This window comes from Ochotona princeps, chromosome X, assembly GCF_030435755.1.
Source record: "Ochotona princeps isolate mOchPri1 chromosome X, mOchPri1.hap1, whole genome shotgun sequence".
In the NCBI taxonomy this organism is placed as follows: domain Eukaryota; kingdom Metazoa; phylum Chordata; class Mammalia; order Lagomorpha; family Ochotonidae; genus Ochotona; species Ochotona princeps.
Genome location: NC_080865.1, coordinates 21,534,183 through 21,555,516, shown reverse-complemented (window position 1 = coordinate 21,555,516; position 21,334 = coordinate 21,534,183). Strand labels below are relative to the sequence as shown.

Genomic DNA, 21,334 nt, shown 5'->3' with positions numbered 1-21,334 from the left:
AAAATAATTTAGCACCATTATATTTTTCCCTACCACAACAGATAATCTAATATTCTGAAATATGTGAATTGAAATGGCTAAAGGAGAAACTGGCGGTCTCTTTGCCACTTTGCTTTTTTAGCCAAGATCTTTGAGTATCCCTTCTTGGCTCTCCTCCCTTTTTGCAATGTACCATATCTACTCTTCACTGGAATAATATAAACCCTTGGCTTTTTCTCAACTTTTCACCTTTGGCTGTGTCGCTCTGGAAATCCTTCTTTAAAAAATGCTAAAAATACAAAAACACTATCAGGTTATCAAGATTTTTAATTTGGTGATAATTTAAGGCTTGTCTTTCATTTTTGTTCATGTATTTCTTGATCTTATTTCAAAGGCTTATCAGTATCACTGGAAACCAGACTGTTTGCTAGGCTCTGGGGTGTTGGAAGTGAGCAGCATCAATCCTCCCATTCTACACCCAGAGCATAAACGAGAAGACAGAAAAGCAACTCAAGACAAAATGGAAACAACTAGTCACTGTTGGAGGATGTCAGTGAACAAGTTGCTATTTTGAAAACAGGTAAAACAAAAACACTATCTTCTCTAACATGAGTGGTACCCTGGTATACTCAAATTTTAGATGAATGAAACAAATTCTCATAGACATCTTACAGCTAATAAAGAAAAGCATGATGATAAATTGTCAGTTCTCGTTATGCAACTCCTAACCATTGATCATTAAGAGTTATTAAAATTACACACACAAAAGAGCAAGTTAAGCTTTCTGCATCTTCCAAGGATGGAAGAATATACTGTTTTTTAATACTATTTAACAGTTATGCTCCAAAAGGTCAAACCTGGATATGACCCAATCTGTAGAACTGCTCAGTTCAGCAGGTAGCCACTGGCCATGTCTGGCTGCTAAGCACTTGAAGTAGGACAAACTGAGAAGAACTGTAAATGCATATTTTATATAGGTTGCATTTTGACATGATAATAACAAATTGTATTATAGTTATCTATGTTGTAATTATTAGAGGAAACTGAGTAAGAAGCATAGAGAAATTGCAATATTTTATAACTTATTGTGAATCTAGAATTACTTCAAAATAACAGGTTTCATAAAGGGATAACCTAAGTGATAACTTGCAATGGGCAGATCTTAATTCCTTCTTAAATTCTAAATAGAAACCTTCGATAAATTTATGATACATAACAGAAATGAAAATTTGAATACTAACTGCATATGTGATATGATGAACTTTCTGATATTTTTATGTATTACAGTAACACTGTCATTACAGTGATTCTTTTATATTCTAGAGAGATTCATGAAATATTTATGAATGGTATGCTACATACCTGATATTCATTTCAAAATACTGGCAGAATGGGGCTAGCACGCTGGCACAATTGGCTAATCCTCTGCCTATACCACATCCCATATGGGTGCCAGTTCATATCCTGGCTGCTGCATTTCCCATCTAGCTCCCTGCTTATGGGCTGGGAAAGCAGTGGAAGATGGCCCAAAGCCTGGGGACCCTGCACCCACATGAGAGATCTGGGAGATATTTCTGGCTCCTGGCTTTGAATTTGTTTTGGCCATTTGCGTAGTGACCCAGAAGATAAAAGATCTTTGTTCTTCTCTCTGTGTATCTGCTTTTCCAATGAAAATAAATATACAAATCCTCAAAAAAAAAAAAAAAACAAAAACACTGCAGAAAGGTTAGAGGTGTAAAAGAAATAAGACTAATCATGAAGGGATGACTACTGATGTCCTGAAGAGTGTTCATTATAGCATTCTATTTATTTTTGTATATGTTCAAGAGTTTCCACAACAAAAACATTTTAAAAATAGCCAAAAGAGATGGGAAATTTCTTAAAGGTTATTATTAATGCAGATGCTTTTGACATTTAAAACATAATGGCTTGGATTATTTATAATTGATCCTTGGACAAGAGGACAGAAAAGATTTTCTATTCAACGTAATGTCAACCAACCAATTTAAAAATAGTCACTGAATGGTGAAGATGTCCAGAACACTAGGCTTAAAAATATCCTACCCTGTGTACATCATTCTGTTTCTGAACTGCTTGAAGATCGCCTCCAATGGGCGCCTGCCGGCTTAATTCGTCATCCTTTAGCTGTAGCCACACCAGAAGTTCCTGAAGAGAAAGGTGCAGACGCTTCCACTGCTCGGAACTGGCTTCCAAGTGGGACCTGAAAAATAACAGGAGCACCTATGTCAGGATACACACAACTATAATGGATAGGTCTAACAATTCCATGATAGGTATATTGGCTGGGTTGTATAAACGTAATGTGAAAAATGTGGCAATCTTTAGTGAAAATCTGATGACTTGCTTTTAGAGCTACGTAATTAGGGGTTTTGATGTCAATTTAGGGGGAAAGGTGATGTCTAGCCATATGTTTATTTCCATACGTAGAGTTCTGAGACTTTTGGCATGGTGTACATACTGGAGTCAATTGCTTTCCCATATCATTGCAATGCTTAACACTTTGGGGAGAAAAAAATGGACCTGGTGGCTAATAAAAACCACTCCATTTTCATGTGACACATGCTAGTCCTGGAATTCTTTCTGTTTTGCTAAATGGAAAGGTCTCTCCCCACATTTTGACTTTTCCGTTTCTACACACTAGGCGGCCTTTTATGTGTACTCCTTCCGTCTGGCGTCTGTTCCTTTTTGCTCCTCTTCCCATATGCTTCTCCTTTCCTCTGCCCTGCTTTATTCCTGTGCACCTGGGATTTGTTTTCACCAGGTTCCAATAATTTCCGCTTTGTTTCTTTTGTGTAAAATGTACTGAGACAACAAGTCACAGGGAGGACTAAAATCAGGCATTTGTCGGAAAGCTTCCCCAAACATGAATCATTTAGGCAGGAGGCTGAGTGCCCTACCATCAACTGGATTCAGAACATGTTAATCCTTAGAAGCCATAGAAGAATATACAAATGAATGATATGTGCTGTAAAACCTACATTTGACTTGAAGATGAAAAGCTAAATCAATATAGTACATCATCATCCAGAACACACAGAGGAGAGGCAGGAAGTGCACACAGCTTTATCCTCAGCTAAATCAAGAATTCTACTCCATCACCCACTGCTCTCAGCACTAATTAATTCATAAAAATTAATGCTGCCTAGAACATAAGTCTAATAGATTCTAATGTTGCAAAAATTGAAACATTAAGCAAAGCAACCAGGTCGAGTGATATTTCCCTCTGGTCACATGGTAACCACGTTTATTATTTATTGTTTCTAAAAAGTAGAAGCAACTGTTTAAAACTAGGAAATTGGTCATCTGCATAATGCTGAGTTCATACCAAGAAATGTCATGTGATAGTCAACACGATAACAAAGGCAAATATTTACAGACATCCAAAACAGTAAGTTGGTGGTGAAAAAGCAAGTCATAAAAATAAATAATCCACTTTTTTTTTGCTACAACAGTTGTGGGTTTATGTATTTGTGTGTACATGCTTGACTGTGCCTGAAATAATTCTGGAGTGACAATCAGGGTCAGGTTATCCTCAGAGGTGGGTGACAGCTTATTTACTCCTTCACTTTTTTAATTTTCCAAATTGTCAACTTCTTCCCCTAAGGCACAATACAAAGATTATATTCCAAAAATAAGACTTTTCCATCAAATTAGAAAATTTCAAGGTTCCTATGGTAATGGCATCAGACAATTGAAATGTGAAGTTCCATAAATGTCATGAATTAAATATAGGCCATGCAGATTGCACCCAGTGTAGAGGTCAGGTCTTCTATGTTTCCGTTCCCTCCTTCTCTCTCAGTTATGAACACTTTTCCATGATAGGCCTAAGTGAGAATTTCCTATGCAAAAGTTTAGCTGCTTAATGGCATGGACTGAGTACTGGTTACAAGTATTCCCAGAGGTGTCAGGAATTCGCAGCTTGTTGCCTTGAGGGTGGAAGAGGCTGTCAGACAGGACATGTTGAAAGCTAGGCAGAGAAAAGCAGAGTCCAGATCTACAAAAGCAGCCAAATGGGAGAAGAGACACTGCGTAAATCAATATTTATTGTGTGACTTTAAGTCCTAATGAGGCATTGCGGTGTACAAAAAAAGGAAAGGGAAAGGAGAAGATGCAGATGTCTGAGGCGTGGTCTCCCTGTTTCCAGAAGAGGAGACAAGCTCTGTCTGGGTGCGAGGGGGGGGGGGGGGGAAGTGCAGAGCAGGAGAGGGAGAAGGCTGTCTGCTGGGATATCTCCTGCTACTGGCTTGTTGACCTGAGCAGCTGCGGCACAACTGCATTTTAACTGAAATACTACTCACTGGTTCATTTGGGGGTTGAACACTTGTGGACTCATTAGGAGAAGAAAAAAAAAAAAGCTCTGAGATGCAGGGGATTCATTTCAAAACTAATCAGATCCAAGAGAAATTTAATAGTATGTGAGAGGGAGGTATTTAGACACCAGGGGCAGGGTGGTTTAGAGAAGTAACACAGAAGTAACAGCAGTAGCAGCAGAAGGAATTGGACCAAAAGGGAGAAATGCTCTCACATATCTAGGTGCTGGCAGCTTTTAAGGTATCTGGGGTTCAGGATTTGTGTGGTGGCTCAAGTGGCTAATCATCTGCCGGCAAGCACCAGTATCCCATATGGGCACTGGTTTGAAATCAGGCTGCTTCGCTTCCCATTCAGCTCCCTACTTATGGCTTGGAAAAGCAGTGGATGGCTCAGGTCCTGGGGTTCTTGCATTCACATGGGAGTCTTGGATGAAACTCCTGACTCTTGGCTACGGATCTCTGGTCTTTGTGGTCATTTGGGGAGTGAACTAGTGATGGATAAAAATCTCTCATTTCTCCTTCTCTCTGTAAATCTGCCTTTCTAATAGTAATAAATAAATCTTTTTAAAATAAAAGGTATGTGGGGGTAAAATTTCGGCATATTCAAATGTCTTAACTAGATGTCAGAAGATTACTTCTTTATTTTCACTCCTAATACACAAAAGTGAAAGGAACAAAAACTTCAGCAAAAGGTTGAGAAAGCACAGAGTATACTAAGAACAGGCTGGAGAGGTGATCAAGGTTCCTTCTTGCAAACAACGCACAGAGTGGTATTCAATATAGCTGAGCTTGTGAAGTCTCAGTTTGCATAAGCACCATCTGAGTAGCTTGTTTATGACTGAGATTCTGCCATAATTTCTATTCTCAAAAATGGAATGTATACTTTTTAAAGAAAGATTTATTTATTTTCACTGGAAAGGGAGATTTACAGAGAGAAGGAGAGATGGAGAGAAAGATCTTTCATCCACTGACTTACACCCCAAGTGGCTAGAGCTGAGCTGATCTCAAGTCAGCAGCTTCTTCCCGGTTTCCCAGGCAGGTGCAGGGTCCCAAGGCTTTGAGATGTCCTCTGCAACTTTCCCAGGCCACAAGCAGGGAGTTGGAATCGAACTGGGCAGCTGGGATATGAACTGGAGCCCATATGGGATCCTGGCCTATGCATGGTAAGCCACTAGGCTACTGCATTGGGCCCAGGAATGTATACTTTTAACAAGAACCTTCATGAGTCTACAGATGAACTCTAGGACCATTCTTTAAGAAAAGATTTCTGAAACTCTTTCTGATACTTACTAAATACTACTTGCTGGTCTCTATAGGGCAAAGGTTTGTGCATATCAGTGACACATTTTGAAGGTCTAAATGAAACAAAACACATTGAATTTGTTAATATGTTCATTGATCATTTGTAATATATTTGTTGGAGGTAATGGTTCTATTTTTATTTGCATGTGTCTATTGTAAATATTACTAAGTGATTAACCTGTGTTTGTACTTGGAATAGCTCTTCTCTAAAGGGTTTATAGACACACTGGTTTAATGATTTTTTTCCCCTGGTTGTAGTGCAGTCTACTGGACTGGAAAAATCCCGAGAGACTGCAGCTTAGCTCACATGTTTTGCAGATGGAGAAACCAAGACACAAAGACATAAAGATAACTGCTGAAGCATAGAACTTGAGCTCTCTTATTTAGACACAGGAGATAGAGATTACAAAGCTTTCTCAAAGAGGGAAATTCTCAGGTTTATTCATTTCAACCAAATGTTTTTAGATTCATGAGCAAAAAGGTTACTTGCTACATTGTCAAATACAGTATTTTTTTCTACTCAATAGAAAAATAAAAAGGGGTGGTTTAAGGGGAAACATTTTGCTTATATTCAGTTTCTATTAATCTTTATTAGTGAAGACAAGAGCTTTGGGACTGCTAACCTTTAACAGGGCAAGTGCTGATCTCTAAAAGGCTGATAACTTCCACAATTTGTATGGTTTCATAAAATGCAGAACCCTTAGGTGTGTTGGGATATACTGCCTGGTCTTCAATGGACTCCTTGGTGTCAGAACTCTAAGAATTGTAGGGACTGATAAAGTGATTGCCATTTCTCTAGACACAAATATTTCAAGTGTGATTTAGTTGATGCTTAGTTTGAAATCCTTAATAAAGCTTTACTCTGTGAGGCATGCATTCTTAAAGCGAAATGTGCTATATTGAATTCATTTTTCATTTTGACTTCCTTTATAAAACTAATGATACATCCCTGTATACTTATGGTACTCCAGTGTAATAAAAATAGCACTTAAGCATACAGAAGGAAAAGGTAAAAATTCAGAAATAGTAAGGAAACATAGAAATAAAATTGGAGCTATTGGGTTTTAAATAAAGAGGGAAAATTAAGTCTAAAGAGAAGTAAACAGCTCTTTCCTGATGGGCCTTGAACTCTAACATGCAAACATAATTAACATTCCAAGAGTGATAGAATGAAGGTCAGAGATACTCCATTTCCAAGTCACATTTTTCTCACAAAGGTAGAATGTCTCTGCTTCCTTTTGCTTTTTTTCTTCTCTAACTTCTCTAGCTATTGTAACTCCTAGCACCAACTATGACCCAAGATTCATTGCTGACCTATACTACATAATATTGGTGTTTGTAACCTCTAAAATTCATGTTTAAAGTTTCATGAATGTATGTATTTTACTCAGTATTTAAAGGTTTCTAAACAAATATAAAAGTCTCCCAGAAAGCAACTTTTGCCAAAATTATATTGACAACAAATTATAAAAATAGATTAATAGCATATACAATAATCTGGAAAAAAACTCTCTGGTGGTAGATGAAGCTGAACTCTTATTATATGTCTCTTACATTAAAAACATTCATTTGACCTCTTCTCAAAATTGCTAACACTTTAAAAATAAAAATGCAAGGTCTGCGGGTACGAAATGTATTATCCCAAGAAACTCATTTGACCAGTCACCAGCCTAATGCTGGATAGTATCTTCAAACAACCTTGTTGATGTGAGTTGAGCCACTGAGTGCTGTCTCCTAGGGTCCGCATAAGCATGAAGCTGGAACTGGGGACACAGTTGGACCTCCAATCCAGTACTCTGCTATGGGATCCAGGCATCCCAGCCAGCATCCTATGTTCAAAGCAAACCCATCCTGTCATTATGGAATTTGAGTAAACTTCAGAGGATGAGAGGCAAGAAGGCGCTGCAGGTGTGAGAACTAACAAGTCTACATGCTCACCTGGGAAATGGAGGCAACTGTCACAGAGCAAGAAGAAAATTAGAAAGGAGAATCTACTTGGCTCAGGGAATTCATGATGAGGAGCATAATGAATACTCCTTGGCAAGAATGAAAGTGGGGGTAGGGAAAGAACAGAGAAAGAAATGAATTGGCAAGGGCTTGCTTGGCACAGTTGGCAGACGGTGTTTCTTTCAAATGAACCCTGTCTTTCCCAAGGGATTGAGTGATACCCTTATTTCAAGTAAGTGTCAAGGAAAAAAAAAAAAAGAAAATTGCTTTGATGTGAAGAATTACTCATTTTCTTTTCATAAGTGAAGGTTTATAACACATCCTGTGTTATTAGAGAGGCCTATTTACCAGACAAAACCACTGATCTGAATATTTAAATTCTAGAATTTGCAGCACCTCAGATAAGCTAAGCTAACTTTTCTACTTGATTAATGACAGCAAGAATTAAACTGCAGTAGCTGTCATATGGGAAATTGCTGTGAGTGAAGAGCCCGTATTTTGGCTGACACGCTGTTTGCCGCTTTCAATTCTCCTTTTATTCCATCAAGTTCACATGAAGGAGAGAAAAGGCACTTAGTGATGCTCTGAACAGTTATAGCACCTTTCTTTTTTCTGTCCCATGAAAATGAATAACTTTCTTTTCTTTACCCACCACGATCTTCTCTATCTCACATGTTTCCTTCCCTTTTAATGACAGATGTTATGAAAGTGGTGTTTGTTATTACACATGCTGACCTCTTGTGGGAGTTTAAGCTGTTGAAAGCTAATGGAGCCTCCCTATCTTTGAAAAAAGCCATTGCCCATTTTACTCCAAATTTTTTACTCATTCCTCAATGAAAACAAAAGAAAAAATGATGGACAAAGTAAGGAGTTAAAAATGAGCATCAGGCAGGTTGAGTTGCAAACACCGGGGACAACGCTTTATAAGTGAACCATTCTGTATGCCTAGTAATCTGCATCTCTTTCCTTTCAGAGATGATGTATTTATTTGAAAAGGTTTCCTCTTTTTTTTCATACTCAGTAGTGTAAGTTAATGACTCAAAGCCTGGGATGTACTCTCTGTTTCAATCACTGATCTGCCACTTGCTAACGAACTGATTTATGGAAAATATTCAGCATCTCTGCCTCACTTTCTTTAGAGGTTAGAGAAGTCAAATAATAGGATTTACTACTGTACGGCTTCTCAGAGCATTGCACTCATTGTCAATAAACAGAAAACACTTCTGTCACTGTACGGTGTGTACCAGCACGGTGTCAGTGCCAATTGTTATCATTAGTAGTAGCATTATCTCAAATTAGGTGCAGAGTGTTACAATAATGCCTTTGAATTCATGAAGCTTCAGATTTCTCCTTTCCTTATAGATGTAAATGTGTTACAGTAACTGTGTTACATGTGAGATGCTGAACAATGCAGAAGAACAGGAAAGAAGGGGAAAAAATCACCCTTCTGTAGCATCACTATGCAAAGATAGTAAATACGTCACGGATTTAGTGTGCTCCCTCATAATGAGGGAACCATTGGTCTTCTCTGCCTCCCTTTGTGATCAGTTCTCCTGTAGACGTGGAGGAAAGCACAACATATTTTAAAGATAAGTGAATTAGATAATGATCCAAGTAGAAAGCAGGACGCTTGGCTCCCCTTTTAGTATTTCCTACATCCAAGTTTAGGTAAGAAGGACCTTTCATTCTCTCTGCCCTTCCGCCTTTCCACCACACGCCAGCAAATCAGTTTGGCAAGCTCTTCCCTTTGCCTGCCTTACAATGACAGTTACATGCATCCATTAACTTCCCAGGAGAAAGCTGATACAGAGAAAGGTGCAAAGGAGAAAGCAGGGGAATATAGTGCAGCGAAAAACTTTGCTGACAGAAGTGTTTTCAGAGCATCTGAGAGAAAGCACAAGACAGGAGACATGGAGAGGGTGCCTGTGGGTTGGTATTGTGACCCCTTATCCATTCTCCAGAATGTCTTCTGCTTACGCTCAGAGCAGTGCTGAAGGAAGAACTCCATAATAAACATGTGTTCTTTTCATCACTTTTTGTATAACCCTGTGATAAGGCAAGACAGAGCGTTATGAAACGAGGAGAGCCGTGCTCCTCATTTAAATTTCCTCTGCTGTCTTAATACGCATCTTTCCTGTGGTTATAAAATACCAGCATTTTAATCCAATCTGAATCCTCAAGTATCATCTCCATACCAAGCAAATGAATGACTCATTTATTTAAAATAGTATGAATCTCTGTGAAATTAGGTGATTCACATAAACATATGAGATATTAGCTACTTGTGCTAGAAAAACGAGGGAAATTCTGTCGTTCTTAATTCATTTCTGACTTTTTTTCCCTCCCGATCTTTTCCTACCTAATGTTGAGAGACTTTTTCCGAAGTTCACTCCACTTGAAATTCATGTTATCCAAACGCCTTTGTAACAGGACAGCTTCCTCAGAACCTTCCAGCGATCTCAGGATTTTGTGGCCATTTTCATCCAGGTTGTGATAGATGTCTGTGTGAGCTTCGACTTCTCCTTGGAGGTCCTACAGACAACAGGCAGAAGGCAAGTGCAGAATTACTGGATGAAAGAAACCAGCTAGGAACCTGCAGAACTGCAAACAGTAAACAGTCCCCAAGTCATTTCTATAAGGCCAACTAAAAGGAAGATGCACCCTCTGTCATTTTTCTTGCTGTATTGTCTCTGTGTTATAAAACCAACTGGAAAATGACCTTAGTCACAAAAGGTATGTAATTAGTAAGCGTAATAATTTACCCCTTGCCATCAGGAGCTAGAAAGTAACTTATTAGTAAATTTAAAAGGTAATCAGTATTTCTTCTAGTGTAGGACACAACATAAGGTTTGATGGAAGTGACATGAAATATAACTCCATGACAAAGTGCAGCTCAGTGCCAACCCTGCAATTACAATATGTGTCAAGTCATATCTGCCACACACATAGTAATCTGTAGACTTGACTGACCATACATAGCACAGTGCCACAGATAAACGGGGCTGTATTTGTTCTACAATACCGACAGATTACTGGGAGTCTGTCACAGGAGAGGATCTTGTTAGCAACACACATTAAATTCACTTTGCCACTACAACATCTTCCATATATTGCAGCATCATACATTTATTACAGAGATTGGTCTTTTTGAATAGCATCATATATATTTAGGCTTGACAGGTAGAAAGTCCATAGGACCTTCATAAGAGTAATGATAAGAGGTTGCACATTCAACTTCCTTTGTATACACACAGAGCAAGAAAAATCATCATAGTAGAAGGATCTGACCTTTACATGGTATGTCTTCCTGTGTAACATTTTCAGCTTGAACCGGGGACTACAGCACTGATCCTGTTGCATAGCAATCCGGAGAAAACCCAGAAATGGGAAGAGTCCTGCTTTAAAATGCCAACTTTGCGTACATTCTGTTGACAGAATGAATTTTAGAGCACAGGCCTCACCAGTCAATAGTAATAAACGGCCACTTTGTGCTCCTTACTAAACGGTAGCCCGGCGTGTGGATGTGGGCGGGACCTCAGAGAGAGGAGGCCTGGAATATGCAACTGACAGTTTATATTAAACAGCCAATTTTTCTTATCATTTTGCCATTACAAGCCAGAGACAGTATAAATTCATTTTATATATGTGTTTCTCTCCTTGTTCCCAGCAGAGCAGTGCAAGCCAAAGGAACATTCCTTAGAGAGCTGCCGGGTCTCAGCATTCCTTTCTGCCTACACAATGAATGGAGCCTTTGTACATTATCTAACTCGCTCTTCGACATTTGTATGCTTCTGTTCAACAAGTTTAAAAATTCATTCTGAAGCTCTGAACAATTGGATTGATCTGCGTAACTAGAAAAGTTTTCTTTTTCTCCCTTCTCTCTCTCACTCTTTCCGAAATTGAATTAAATTACTAGGTTGAAGGAAGGGGCAAGTGGCAGCTCCTGTGTCCCCTCACTGCCTGTTAAGATGTAGAACTGTGACTGTTGTCACAGAAGTCAGGTAGACAGGCAATGGATGTCTCCTGCCACTGTTTTTGGCAGTCCAAGTATCACTGCTGGACTCCCAAAAGACAGGAAGGGGAATGTGGACTGAACCACATCAGAAGTTGAAAGAAGGGAAACACTGCAATAGATTGAGTGGTATCCATGTCCCATCAAAAACAGGCTTGTCCTGGAAGGATGGAACTAGAATTGGAAATTGGCTTGTGTGGCAGGAAACTGTTTACTGGACTTCTTGCTGAATGGAATTTGTTCAAATACAAATGCATTTCATGCTGCTATTTTGGTTGCTGTCCATTTACATACATGAATAATGTACCTTAATTTGTTACTTCCTCACCAAGAGACAACAGTGTGGGTGCGAGGGAAGGTGATGTAGTGGCGCAGGGTACGACACTTCTTGGGATGTCTGCATCCAATGTCCAAGTGCCTGGGACTTGGTCCTACATTTGCTTTGGAATCAGCCTCCTGCTAATGTGCCAGGGAGGCAGCAGAGCATGGCTGTAGTACTCAGGCCCGAAACCCATGTGATAGACCCAGATGGAATTTTAGGCTGCTGGTTTTCCTTGGTCCAGCCTGCAATACTAGGAGCATTTGAGCAGTGAATGAATGGGTGAAAGATCCCTCTTTCCCTCCTTTTCTCTGTTTCTGTCTTAAATGAAAATAAATTAGCAACATTTGAAATACAAAAAGATAAATGGGTTAATTAATCTAATTCAAGACAAATTGCGACCAGGTTCAAGTTCCAAATAGTTCTTTCACTTTTAACTTGTATTTTGTATTTGATTTACACAACTTAAATCATGTCAGTTTATACACTTGAGAGTCTTAAGCCAAACTTGTGGCCTTTCAAGAAAATAAAATATTTTAACAAATAGAATCAGCTTTCTACATTAACACACATATACATGATAGTACACTGGAATTTTATATCTTCAATTGACAGGGACAATCCAAACCCAATGTTAAGATCATGCTGTTTCTAACATTCCTGGCTTCAGCCCTTTCAGGCATTTGGGGAGTCAACCAACATAGGAGAGTTGCATCTGTCCATCTTCTTCTCAATTAGATAATATAAAAATTTTTCAAAAAATATTTTATTTTTATTTAAATGGCAGATTTAGAGAGAGAGAGAGAAAGAGAGAAAGAGTGAGAGAGAGAGAAAGAGATGTTCCATCCACTGGTTTATTCTCCATATGGCCATAATGGCTGGAGCTGAGCTGATCCAAAGACAGGAGCCAGGGGCTTCTTCCAGGTCTCCCAGGTGGGTGCTGGGTCCTGAGGCTTTGGGCCATGCTCTACTGCTTTCCCAGTCCACAAGTAGAGGGCTGGATGGGAAGTAGAGCTGCCAGGACATCAACTGGCATCCATATGGGATCCTGGGCATGCAAGAAGAAGATTTAGTCACTAGGGCATTGTGCCGGGCCCAAGGTGCATCTTCTTCAATGACTTAACAAGTTCTTCCCAAGAATAAATAGGGTCCAAATTCATTAATTTGCTAATTTTCATCTTTGTCACATTCTTGTACATTAGATTGCATATAAGCAGCTTTCTTGTATTATCAACAAAGAAATGAATACAAATAAGTATTGCTAAACAAGTATGCATTGAGGACTGGCTTATTTGTTTTGTCTTCAAAAGGGAAAATTTAAGAGAAAGAAACAGAGGTCTAGTTTTAACTTTATTAAAAATACAATGTATACTTTTGTTTAACTCATTCATATACTTAATTAAATACTATTGAGAAGTTATCACAGAATTTCCTCATAGATGCTGGAATAAAAACCGCTCCCTTCAGAAATGCTGAAATGGTTGAAATAAAGTCTTAGCATTGGCAAGAAGGTAACTCATATGTCAGTATCATCTTCCTGAGTCATGCTAATGGTTAGAGTGACAAATAACGCACGTACAGCAGAGAACTCACAGGTTACACAATACTTATCCATTCCCTGATTGGCAGAGAAGAGTGCTAAGACTCAGAGATTTTTAACTGGCATGTCCAAAGTCACATACCTAGCACATATTCAAAGTAGGAAATGGATCCAGTCTTCTAAACTCTAAAGGATCTTGGGCTGAAGTCACCCACCCAGCTACTATGAGTGCTGAATGTAACATACAACGTTATTGAAGCTAAACATGGATACTACTAACAAGAGGTTTAAAAAAATGACTGTTGAGGGAAAAGCACACTCAAAGACAGCATTATTGATTTAGATAAAACATTTACCCACCAGGGTTGATTTGTACTGAATGAAAATAGAATCCTGACTACCCTTCTCATTTCTCATTCTGCAGTTGGGCAGCTGGGACCTCTCTGAGCACAAACTGCACTGAAAAGGTCTCCTTACTACAAAATATCCCTGCTTCAAAACAGAAATTCTTCTTTCAGTAATTCATCTCATTGTCTAGAAGAGTCCTGTGAACAATGAGCCACTTTGGGTAACGGTATGACATGTCAGAATAGTTATAGCATGTCGGTTTGAGGTCTTAGGCTTTTGGGCAGTTTCGTCAGCTGCAGTCCTCATGTGGGTTGGTACTCCAGGGAGGAGCACGTGGCCCTTTCTTCAGGCTGGCCTACTGCAGCACACATATCCTAGCTCCAAGTGGCAACAGGAGTCCTAGGTGGGGAGGAGAAATGTCAAAAGCAGGTAGGAGGGAAATACGTTTACATAAAACCATGATGACATTTGTCTTAAGAACAAACTAGATTTAGGGAGCTCAGAAAAGCAGGTGGCTGGTATAGTGAATTAAGTGGCATTCTCAGAGGGTAGCCAATTTGTACAAAAGGTAATTGTCACAGAAACTTTTAGATAGTTTTATTTCACTTCTGACTTAACTAGAAAAAGGTCATGTAAATCTTAGTTTCATTGTATGAAATCTAATTTTTCTTATTCCTATGATTGCATCCCTTAGGGATACCAGTAGCTAATGAACAGAAGGGGAAGGGTATTTGCTATATAGTAACAAAAACAACAGCAGCAACAACTACAACATATCTAAGACTTCCTCTACACCAAGCATTGTCTAAACTTATATATATATATATATATGTATACACACACACACACACACACACACATATTTGATCATCTCTATTACTCTCCTGGGCAGGCATTTTTGTTATCTTCATTTTCCATACATGAGAGAATGAAATTACACAGAGAGATTAAATAAGAGGGCCTAAGGTAATACGGTTAATAAATGATGCAGCCAGATTTCAAACCAAGGCACTGGTTTGAAATCCCTGGACTCCAGGGATTGTACTTTTAACCTCCAGGCTATTTTACTTCTGAGTTTTAGTTCGTTGGTAGCATTCCTTTCCTATTACTACTACTTGAATTTGATTTTCAGCAAATCTAGCACTGCCATTAGACGATAAAGACTATCAGTCTTTGGTACCAAAGGAACAGTTTCTTATAGTCTTATTACTTTGGAGACTGTTAAACAGATATATATCAACAGAGAAACATACATCAATAAAATAAGAGGGGTAGGAACTTGATCCAGTGATGACGATGCAGTGTCCTACGTTGGAGTACCTGGGTTTGACAGACATGTCCAACTTCTCACTCCACTGGGAAAATAAACCCACATTTCCCAAAATAAGTGTCAGGAATCCAATTCCTTGAAGCCATTTCAGATATATCCCAGGAGCTTCATTGGCAGGAAACTGGGGTCAGGAACTGGTCTCAGGTATTTCACTCATGAACTTTCTTTTTTTTTTTAAACATTTATTTTATTTTTATTACAAAGTCAGATATACAGAGAGGAGGAGAGATAGAGAGGAAGTGGAGCTGCCGGGATTAGAACCAGCGACCATATGGGATCCTGGCGCATTCAAGGCGAGGACCTTAGCCACCAGGCCACGCCGCCAGGCCCACTCATGTACTTTCAAACAGGACTTGGGTATCTTTACTGACTCTTCCCTAGACATGAATATTAGGGAGAATTATGTAGAATACAACCATGTCCCTTAAAGTAAATAAGCTTTAAAAAAACTTTAAGGATATTGCTGATAATAGAAATTCATATAAAATACAAAGTCAAGACTACTCAATATGAAATTTATTTTTATTTCAATTGATAAGTAGAATGATATATGATGTTCATAAGTAATAAGAGAACTATGGAAGAGTATGGAAAGTCATAAAACTTTTAATATAAGAAAAATAAAGGAGGAATGTACCAAGAATTGGTGCTCCAGTATTGTTCCAAAACGTCATGGATAGTAGTATCTATACACTGTCTTCCCTACATTTATGGAATTAGTTGTCTTTAAAAAAAACTCACTGAATTAATACAATTATTAATAAATACAGTATGACATCCTCTCCAAAATCTAAAATTACCATGTGATTCAGTGATTTTGCTATTGTGTATGTATTCAAAGGAATTAGCACCATGCATTAGAGATAACCACATTTCCACCTTCATTTCAGCAGTATCTACAATTGCCAATGTATCTAAGCAATTTAAGAATTCATCATCAGATGAATAGATAAAGAAAATGTATATATAGTCTCCATAGAATACTACTTAGTCTAAGAAAAATCACATCAGATGTGATAACCTGTATGGAACTGTCGGACATTATGTAAATGAAGTAAGTCAGGCCTGCAAAGATATATCTGCACGATCCCATTTACACATGCAATCTGTAATAGGCAAATTCAATGAAGTTGACAGGCGAATGGTGGTTACCAGAAGCTGGGGGAGGGTTGGATGAGAAACACAAAGGTATTGGTGAAAGAGTACATACTTTCACTTAGACAGCTGAAAAAGCTTTAGTGATCTATTGCATGGAAAGGAACTAAAATAAATCATAAATCATATATTTACTATTTATAAAAGACTAGATTTTACATGTTATTATTACCAAAATTATGCTTATGTGAGATAAAGCATTTGCTAATAGGCACGATTTAATCATGACACATTGTGGCCATGGACTTAAACATCACCTCATAGTCAATGAATATATACAATTAAAATTCATTTAAGCTTAAAAGAACTTAGTAAATGAAAACCCTTATTTTGAATTTAGCTAAGAAGTAGGAGAGTAATCAAACAAGAAGACACTGAAAGAATAACAGAAGCAATGAAATCATCCAACACATTTCATTATAGATTATACTGTTTCTAATCTTTTTTATAAACAATTGACATACAGATAACCGTAAGACTATTCCTTTCTCTTTACTTAATGCCTTTGCCTATTTCAAATAAGAGTAACATGGAGAAAAATATGGTGATCTGCTTTCTTTCTGATAATTCAGAAGCTAAAATGCAGAAGATCCAAAACAGGAAGGAAGTTACCCTTATTGGGCGAAGTTGAGAGTAATAAGAAATGACATCTGACAGAGAGGCAGAAAGTCATAAAAACAGCTGCAGGCACATGTAATTGACCAGGGTCACATAGTGTGGAGACTAAAAGCCCCCCACTTATTAGTAGCCCTTGCAGGCATCACCTATGTTCACAGTGAAACTAAAGATAATGTTAATGATGATGACCCGAACTAGCCGGAGATAGCTGATTTATGTTTAATAATGTTTTTAAGAGGGAAGCATGGGAAACTCCTCAAATGACACTCAAGCAGCATAGTTGCTTAGAAAAATTAATGCTTCCTTAAAAAAGTTAAAATAAAAAACAAGGATAAAAAGTAAAACTCTCTTAGCTTGGTTATTCTAATTCATTTTACATGAGCCCCACATAGATGAAGTTTTGAAGCACACACACAGAAAGAGAAAAGAGAAAAGAATTCCAGTATTTCATCATGAGAGCAAAAGATCATAAATTGAGAACAAATCTTTACTTTGGGGGTTTTACTTTGTAAAACATTTTTATTTATATGAAAGGAACAAATTTCATGTATTTCATATATATAGTTTTAAAAGCATAATCCTATTTCATACCTCATCCTTTTTCCTTAAAAAATGTAATGTATCTGGAGTGAAACTGACATTTTGAGGCTTGATTATTGTTTGTAGCTCTTGTCTATACTTTTGAGGAACAGTGGTTTTTCTACTTACTACTTGTTAATTCCTTTATTTACTATAGGGTTAAGCTTGTGATAACTGAAAGTATGTCATTGTAAAAATCAAAGCAAAAACTAAGAACAGGAGGAGGGAATATACAAGTGAATGTGAGAGCAAACCTGTAGGAATGTGTACAATACCCTGGATATTTAAAAAATGGGCCTGCAACTTGTATGTTTGGTATTTGGACCTTTTTTAGTAAATCATTTTTATTGCATGTTACAGAAGTGTTATGGAGTGGAAATTAAAACTAGCAAAAACAAAACAAAACAAAACAAAAAACCACAGTATCCTTTCTAAAGGATTTTTTAAGAAGCACCCATATAATGGAATTGGACCCACATTTGTAGTCTAATAAAGACTAGTCTAACCAGGCAAGGCTCTAGCTAGATTAGGAAATACATTTGGAAACAAATTTAAAAGAGTGTGTGACTCTCCTTTTTTTTTTACCCCAGACTTTGATCACTGTAATTTTTTTTAATATTTATTTATTTTATTGGGAAGACAGATATACAGAGAGGAGAGACAGAGAGGAAGATCTTCCGTCCATCTAATCACTCCCCCAGTGGCCGCAATGGCCAGAGCTGAGCTAATCCAAAGCCAAGAACCTGCAGCCTTTTTTGGGTCTCCCACGCTGGTGCGGAGTCCCAGGGCTTTAGGCCACCCTCGATTGCTTTCCCAGGCCACAAGCAGGGAGCTGGATGGGAAGTAGGGTTGCCAGAACACTAACCAGTGCCCAAATGGGATCCTGGTGCGTTCAAGACAAGGACTTTAGCTGCTGGCCTCTGCACCGGGGTCCCACTGCAATACTTCTAAATGCACAGTTGTCATCCCTAGAGAAACATGAGTTAATTTGAAGCATGCTGCTTGGCTAGCCGCAGGGTTGCTCTAGGTATATAAGGAGTATTTTCAGGTCTACTGCGGTCTCAATACATCTTAAAGGAGCAGCCATGGCTTTTGGAGCCCAGGAACTTTGCTTTAAAAATGGTTGTTGCTAAAGTCCTCAGAGACTATTCTCCTGCAGGGCTTGTTGTCTCTCCTTTCATATCTTTTTTGAAAATTTCCACACTTAAGTATTAGAAGAGCAGAGAGAAGGGGTATGCTCTCATGCCTCAGCACATTCTGAAATATAAAGCTTTATTTCAAAATCTAATCATTTAAAAATGCCCGGCAAAGGGTAGATTACACCAGGAGGAAACTGAGCAAAATCCCATTTGTCAGACTGCTTTCAGCAATCCCAGACTCTGGCAACACGTGATGCTTTCTCTTCCTGTCTGCCCTCTCTGGCTTACTTTGTTCTCAAAATTGCTTTTTAAAATTGAAAAGTTCACTTAAGATATATCAGGTTGGAAGTCAGGTGAGTAGTAATGTATTTTTTCACTGTATTTGGTTCATCCAAATTTTTTTCTGCATATTTATTCACCACACAAACATGCACAATGTGGTTTTTTTTCAATGTCCAGGATTTTCCAAGAACCAGGAGAATACAGACAACATAAGGAAGAAGTAGTTCTGGGATAAAGTTATTTTTCTCTCTCCCTCTGTACTTTTTTCTTCTGTTAACATGAGAGGATGTAAAATTTTTGATAAAAAGGAATTAAATTATAAGTTCATTGTGCTAAAAATCCAAAACACATGCATTGTTTTTCATAATACACATTTTCTATGAATTTGTCCTGAAAATTATTTGTCCATGCATGTATTAGGAAACATAATTTGTCAAAAAAAACAGACTTCCACCATCTTCAGATTCACAAGATAATAGACAAGTTGCAGAGAAACATGATAAAATAGGAAAATGCTTGAAGAACAACTAATGACAGCAGTGAGGAGGTGTTTTTTGATCCTGATGGTTCAAAAGGCCCATGGGGAGAAGGTCAAATGTTAGCTGACACGTGAAAGCTGAGACACCACAAGTTACCAGAACATACTATATAGTACAGAACTCCTTCTAAAGAGAAAAAGGGAGGGAGTTTGAAATCAGCATTGTGATAGGGAAGGAGATCCTGGCCAGAATTCAGCCAATAAGAAGGAAATGTGTTTTCCCCTAATCAGTGGTAACAAATACACAGGGTACAAAATAATGCAAACTATATGAACGAGAGGGGCATCTTGAGACTTGCTCATTGTTTACAGTCCGTGTCTATACACCTGAGGAATAGTCAGTTTTTTTTCTAATTATTATTTCTTGAAATCTTTACCCAATGGAGTGCTAAGCCTGTGATTGTGAAGTAAGATGAAAATGTTCTATTGTGAAAATATAAAAAAAAAAAGGAATAAGAAATAAGGAAGGAGAAGGGTGGGAGGGGAACAGAGCCAGGAATGAGCATACAAGGAAGTTATTACTGTATTCCTAGAGGAACTGTACAACAGGGACCAGCATACCGTGAAGTGAAGAAACATGGCAGTATGCATCACTAATCCTGAATAAAAGATGGACTCCCAATGAAACTAACATCTCTTGACAAAAGGATGCTGGACTCTCTGTCATTGTCCATACCTACACTGTCACGATATACTTAAATAGCAGAATGATGGACTTAGGATTGTTTGTGAAGAACTATACTATTATAATGATAGAGGGGAAAACAGTGGGGGAACGGAAGAAGTGGAGAGGGTGGGAGGAGAAAGCCCTTAGCCTCTAACTTCATCATAAAAAAAGTTCAAAAAAAGTTTAATTCTTTTTTAAAAATAAGTAAAAGTCAAGTAAACCCATTAAAAAAAAGAAATGTGGTTGTAGTTGAGATGAGGAAGGTCCAAGTAACAGGGGACCTTGAAGGCTCACAATAAATAGTTTGAATTTTCTCTTAAGTGCAAAGGGAAGTTATTGAAACTTTTAAAGGTATTGAGGGACATGATCTCATTCAGTTTTTTTTTAAACACAATGTGGTTTTGCAGAGATTAGAGAAGGTAAGAATGGAAACACAAATGCAAATTAGAAGTCAGCATCTCTGATTTGTGCAAGAGTTAATGATGATCTTGACGAGGGTACTTGCAGGAGAGAAGCGGGTTGACATGTGTTTAGAACCTAACACTCCCCTCCATTTCTCAGATTTATGAGCATGACAAAATTTATAAAACACAATTGTTTTTCATCATTTATAGGTGTGCCCATTATAGCTCCCTTATCAAGTTGTGGTAAAGATTAGAGTTGATGATGTAGGTAGAGCTTCCAAGTATCAGACATAGTGCCTGACCCATTATGAGCCTTTACTACAGTAGCATCCCTCTAGTCTTCCTCTCACCTCCCTCCATGACTCTCAGCATACTAGCAGAGAGAATAGGAGAGTATTTGAAAGTCATCAAACACAGAGGCATACAGATGGGAGCCAAGGCTGCAGGCAGGAGTCATGCGCTATTGCTGAGAAGGGTCAACAGAGGCTCAAAAGGTACCCCAAAGTCACTGAGAGCTTTGAATGAAGCCTGGAGATGATATATGATAGTATAAGATTCCACTGTGGTTTCTAGTATAAAGACAAAGTGAAATAAGCATTTAGAAATGATTATTGGGAAGGTAGTTTTCATTGTAAATGGCAGAAGGGCAAGAGTGGAGATAGGAACTCACAAAATGATGCCTCCAGCAACAGGAATAAAATAAGAGGAATGCTACCACTATCAAGTGCATAATTAACAGAAACAGCTGCATGTGTGATACACTTTCACTCTTTTCCCACCCTACCTTTGGAAGAAAGAATTTGGGAAAACCATAAAAGCATTTCAAACTTAGAAATGCCATTTT

General features: G+C 38.2%; 1 protein-coding gene across 5 annotated transcripts in view; it reads right to left on the bottom strand.

Moving 5' to 3' along the window:
* DMD (dystrophin) overlaps positions 1-21,334 on the bottom strand; it is a 1,951,117-nt gene that overhangs the window by 377,823 nt on the left and 1,551,960 nt on the right. For all 5 annotated transcript variants that reach the window (XM_058659083.1, XM_058659078.1, XM_058659079.1 and 2 more), the window contains 2 exons: positions 9,919-10,091; positions 2,044-2,200 (listed from right to left, as the gene is read on the bottom strand). In XM_058659083.1, the coding sequence (XP_058515066.1) occupies positions 2,044-2,200; positions 9,919-10,091 (330 nt within the window). The remainder of the gene's footprint in view (positions 1-2,043; positions 2,201-9,918; positions 10,092-21,334) is intronic.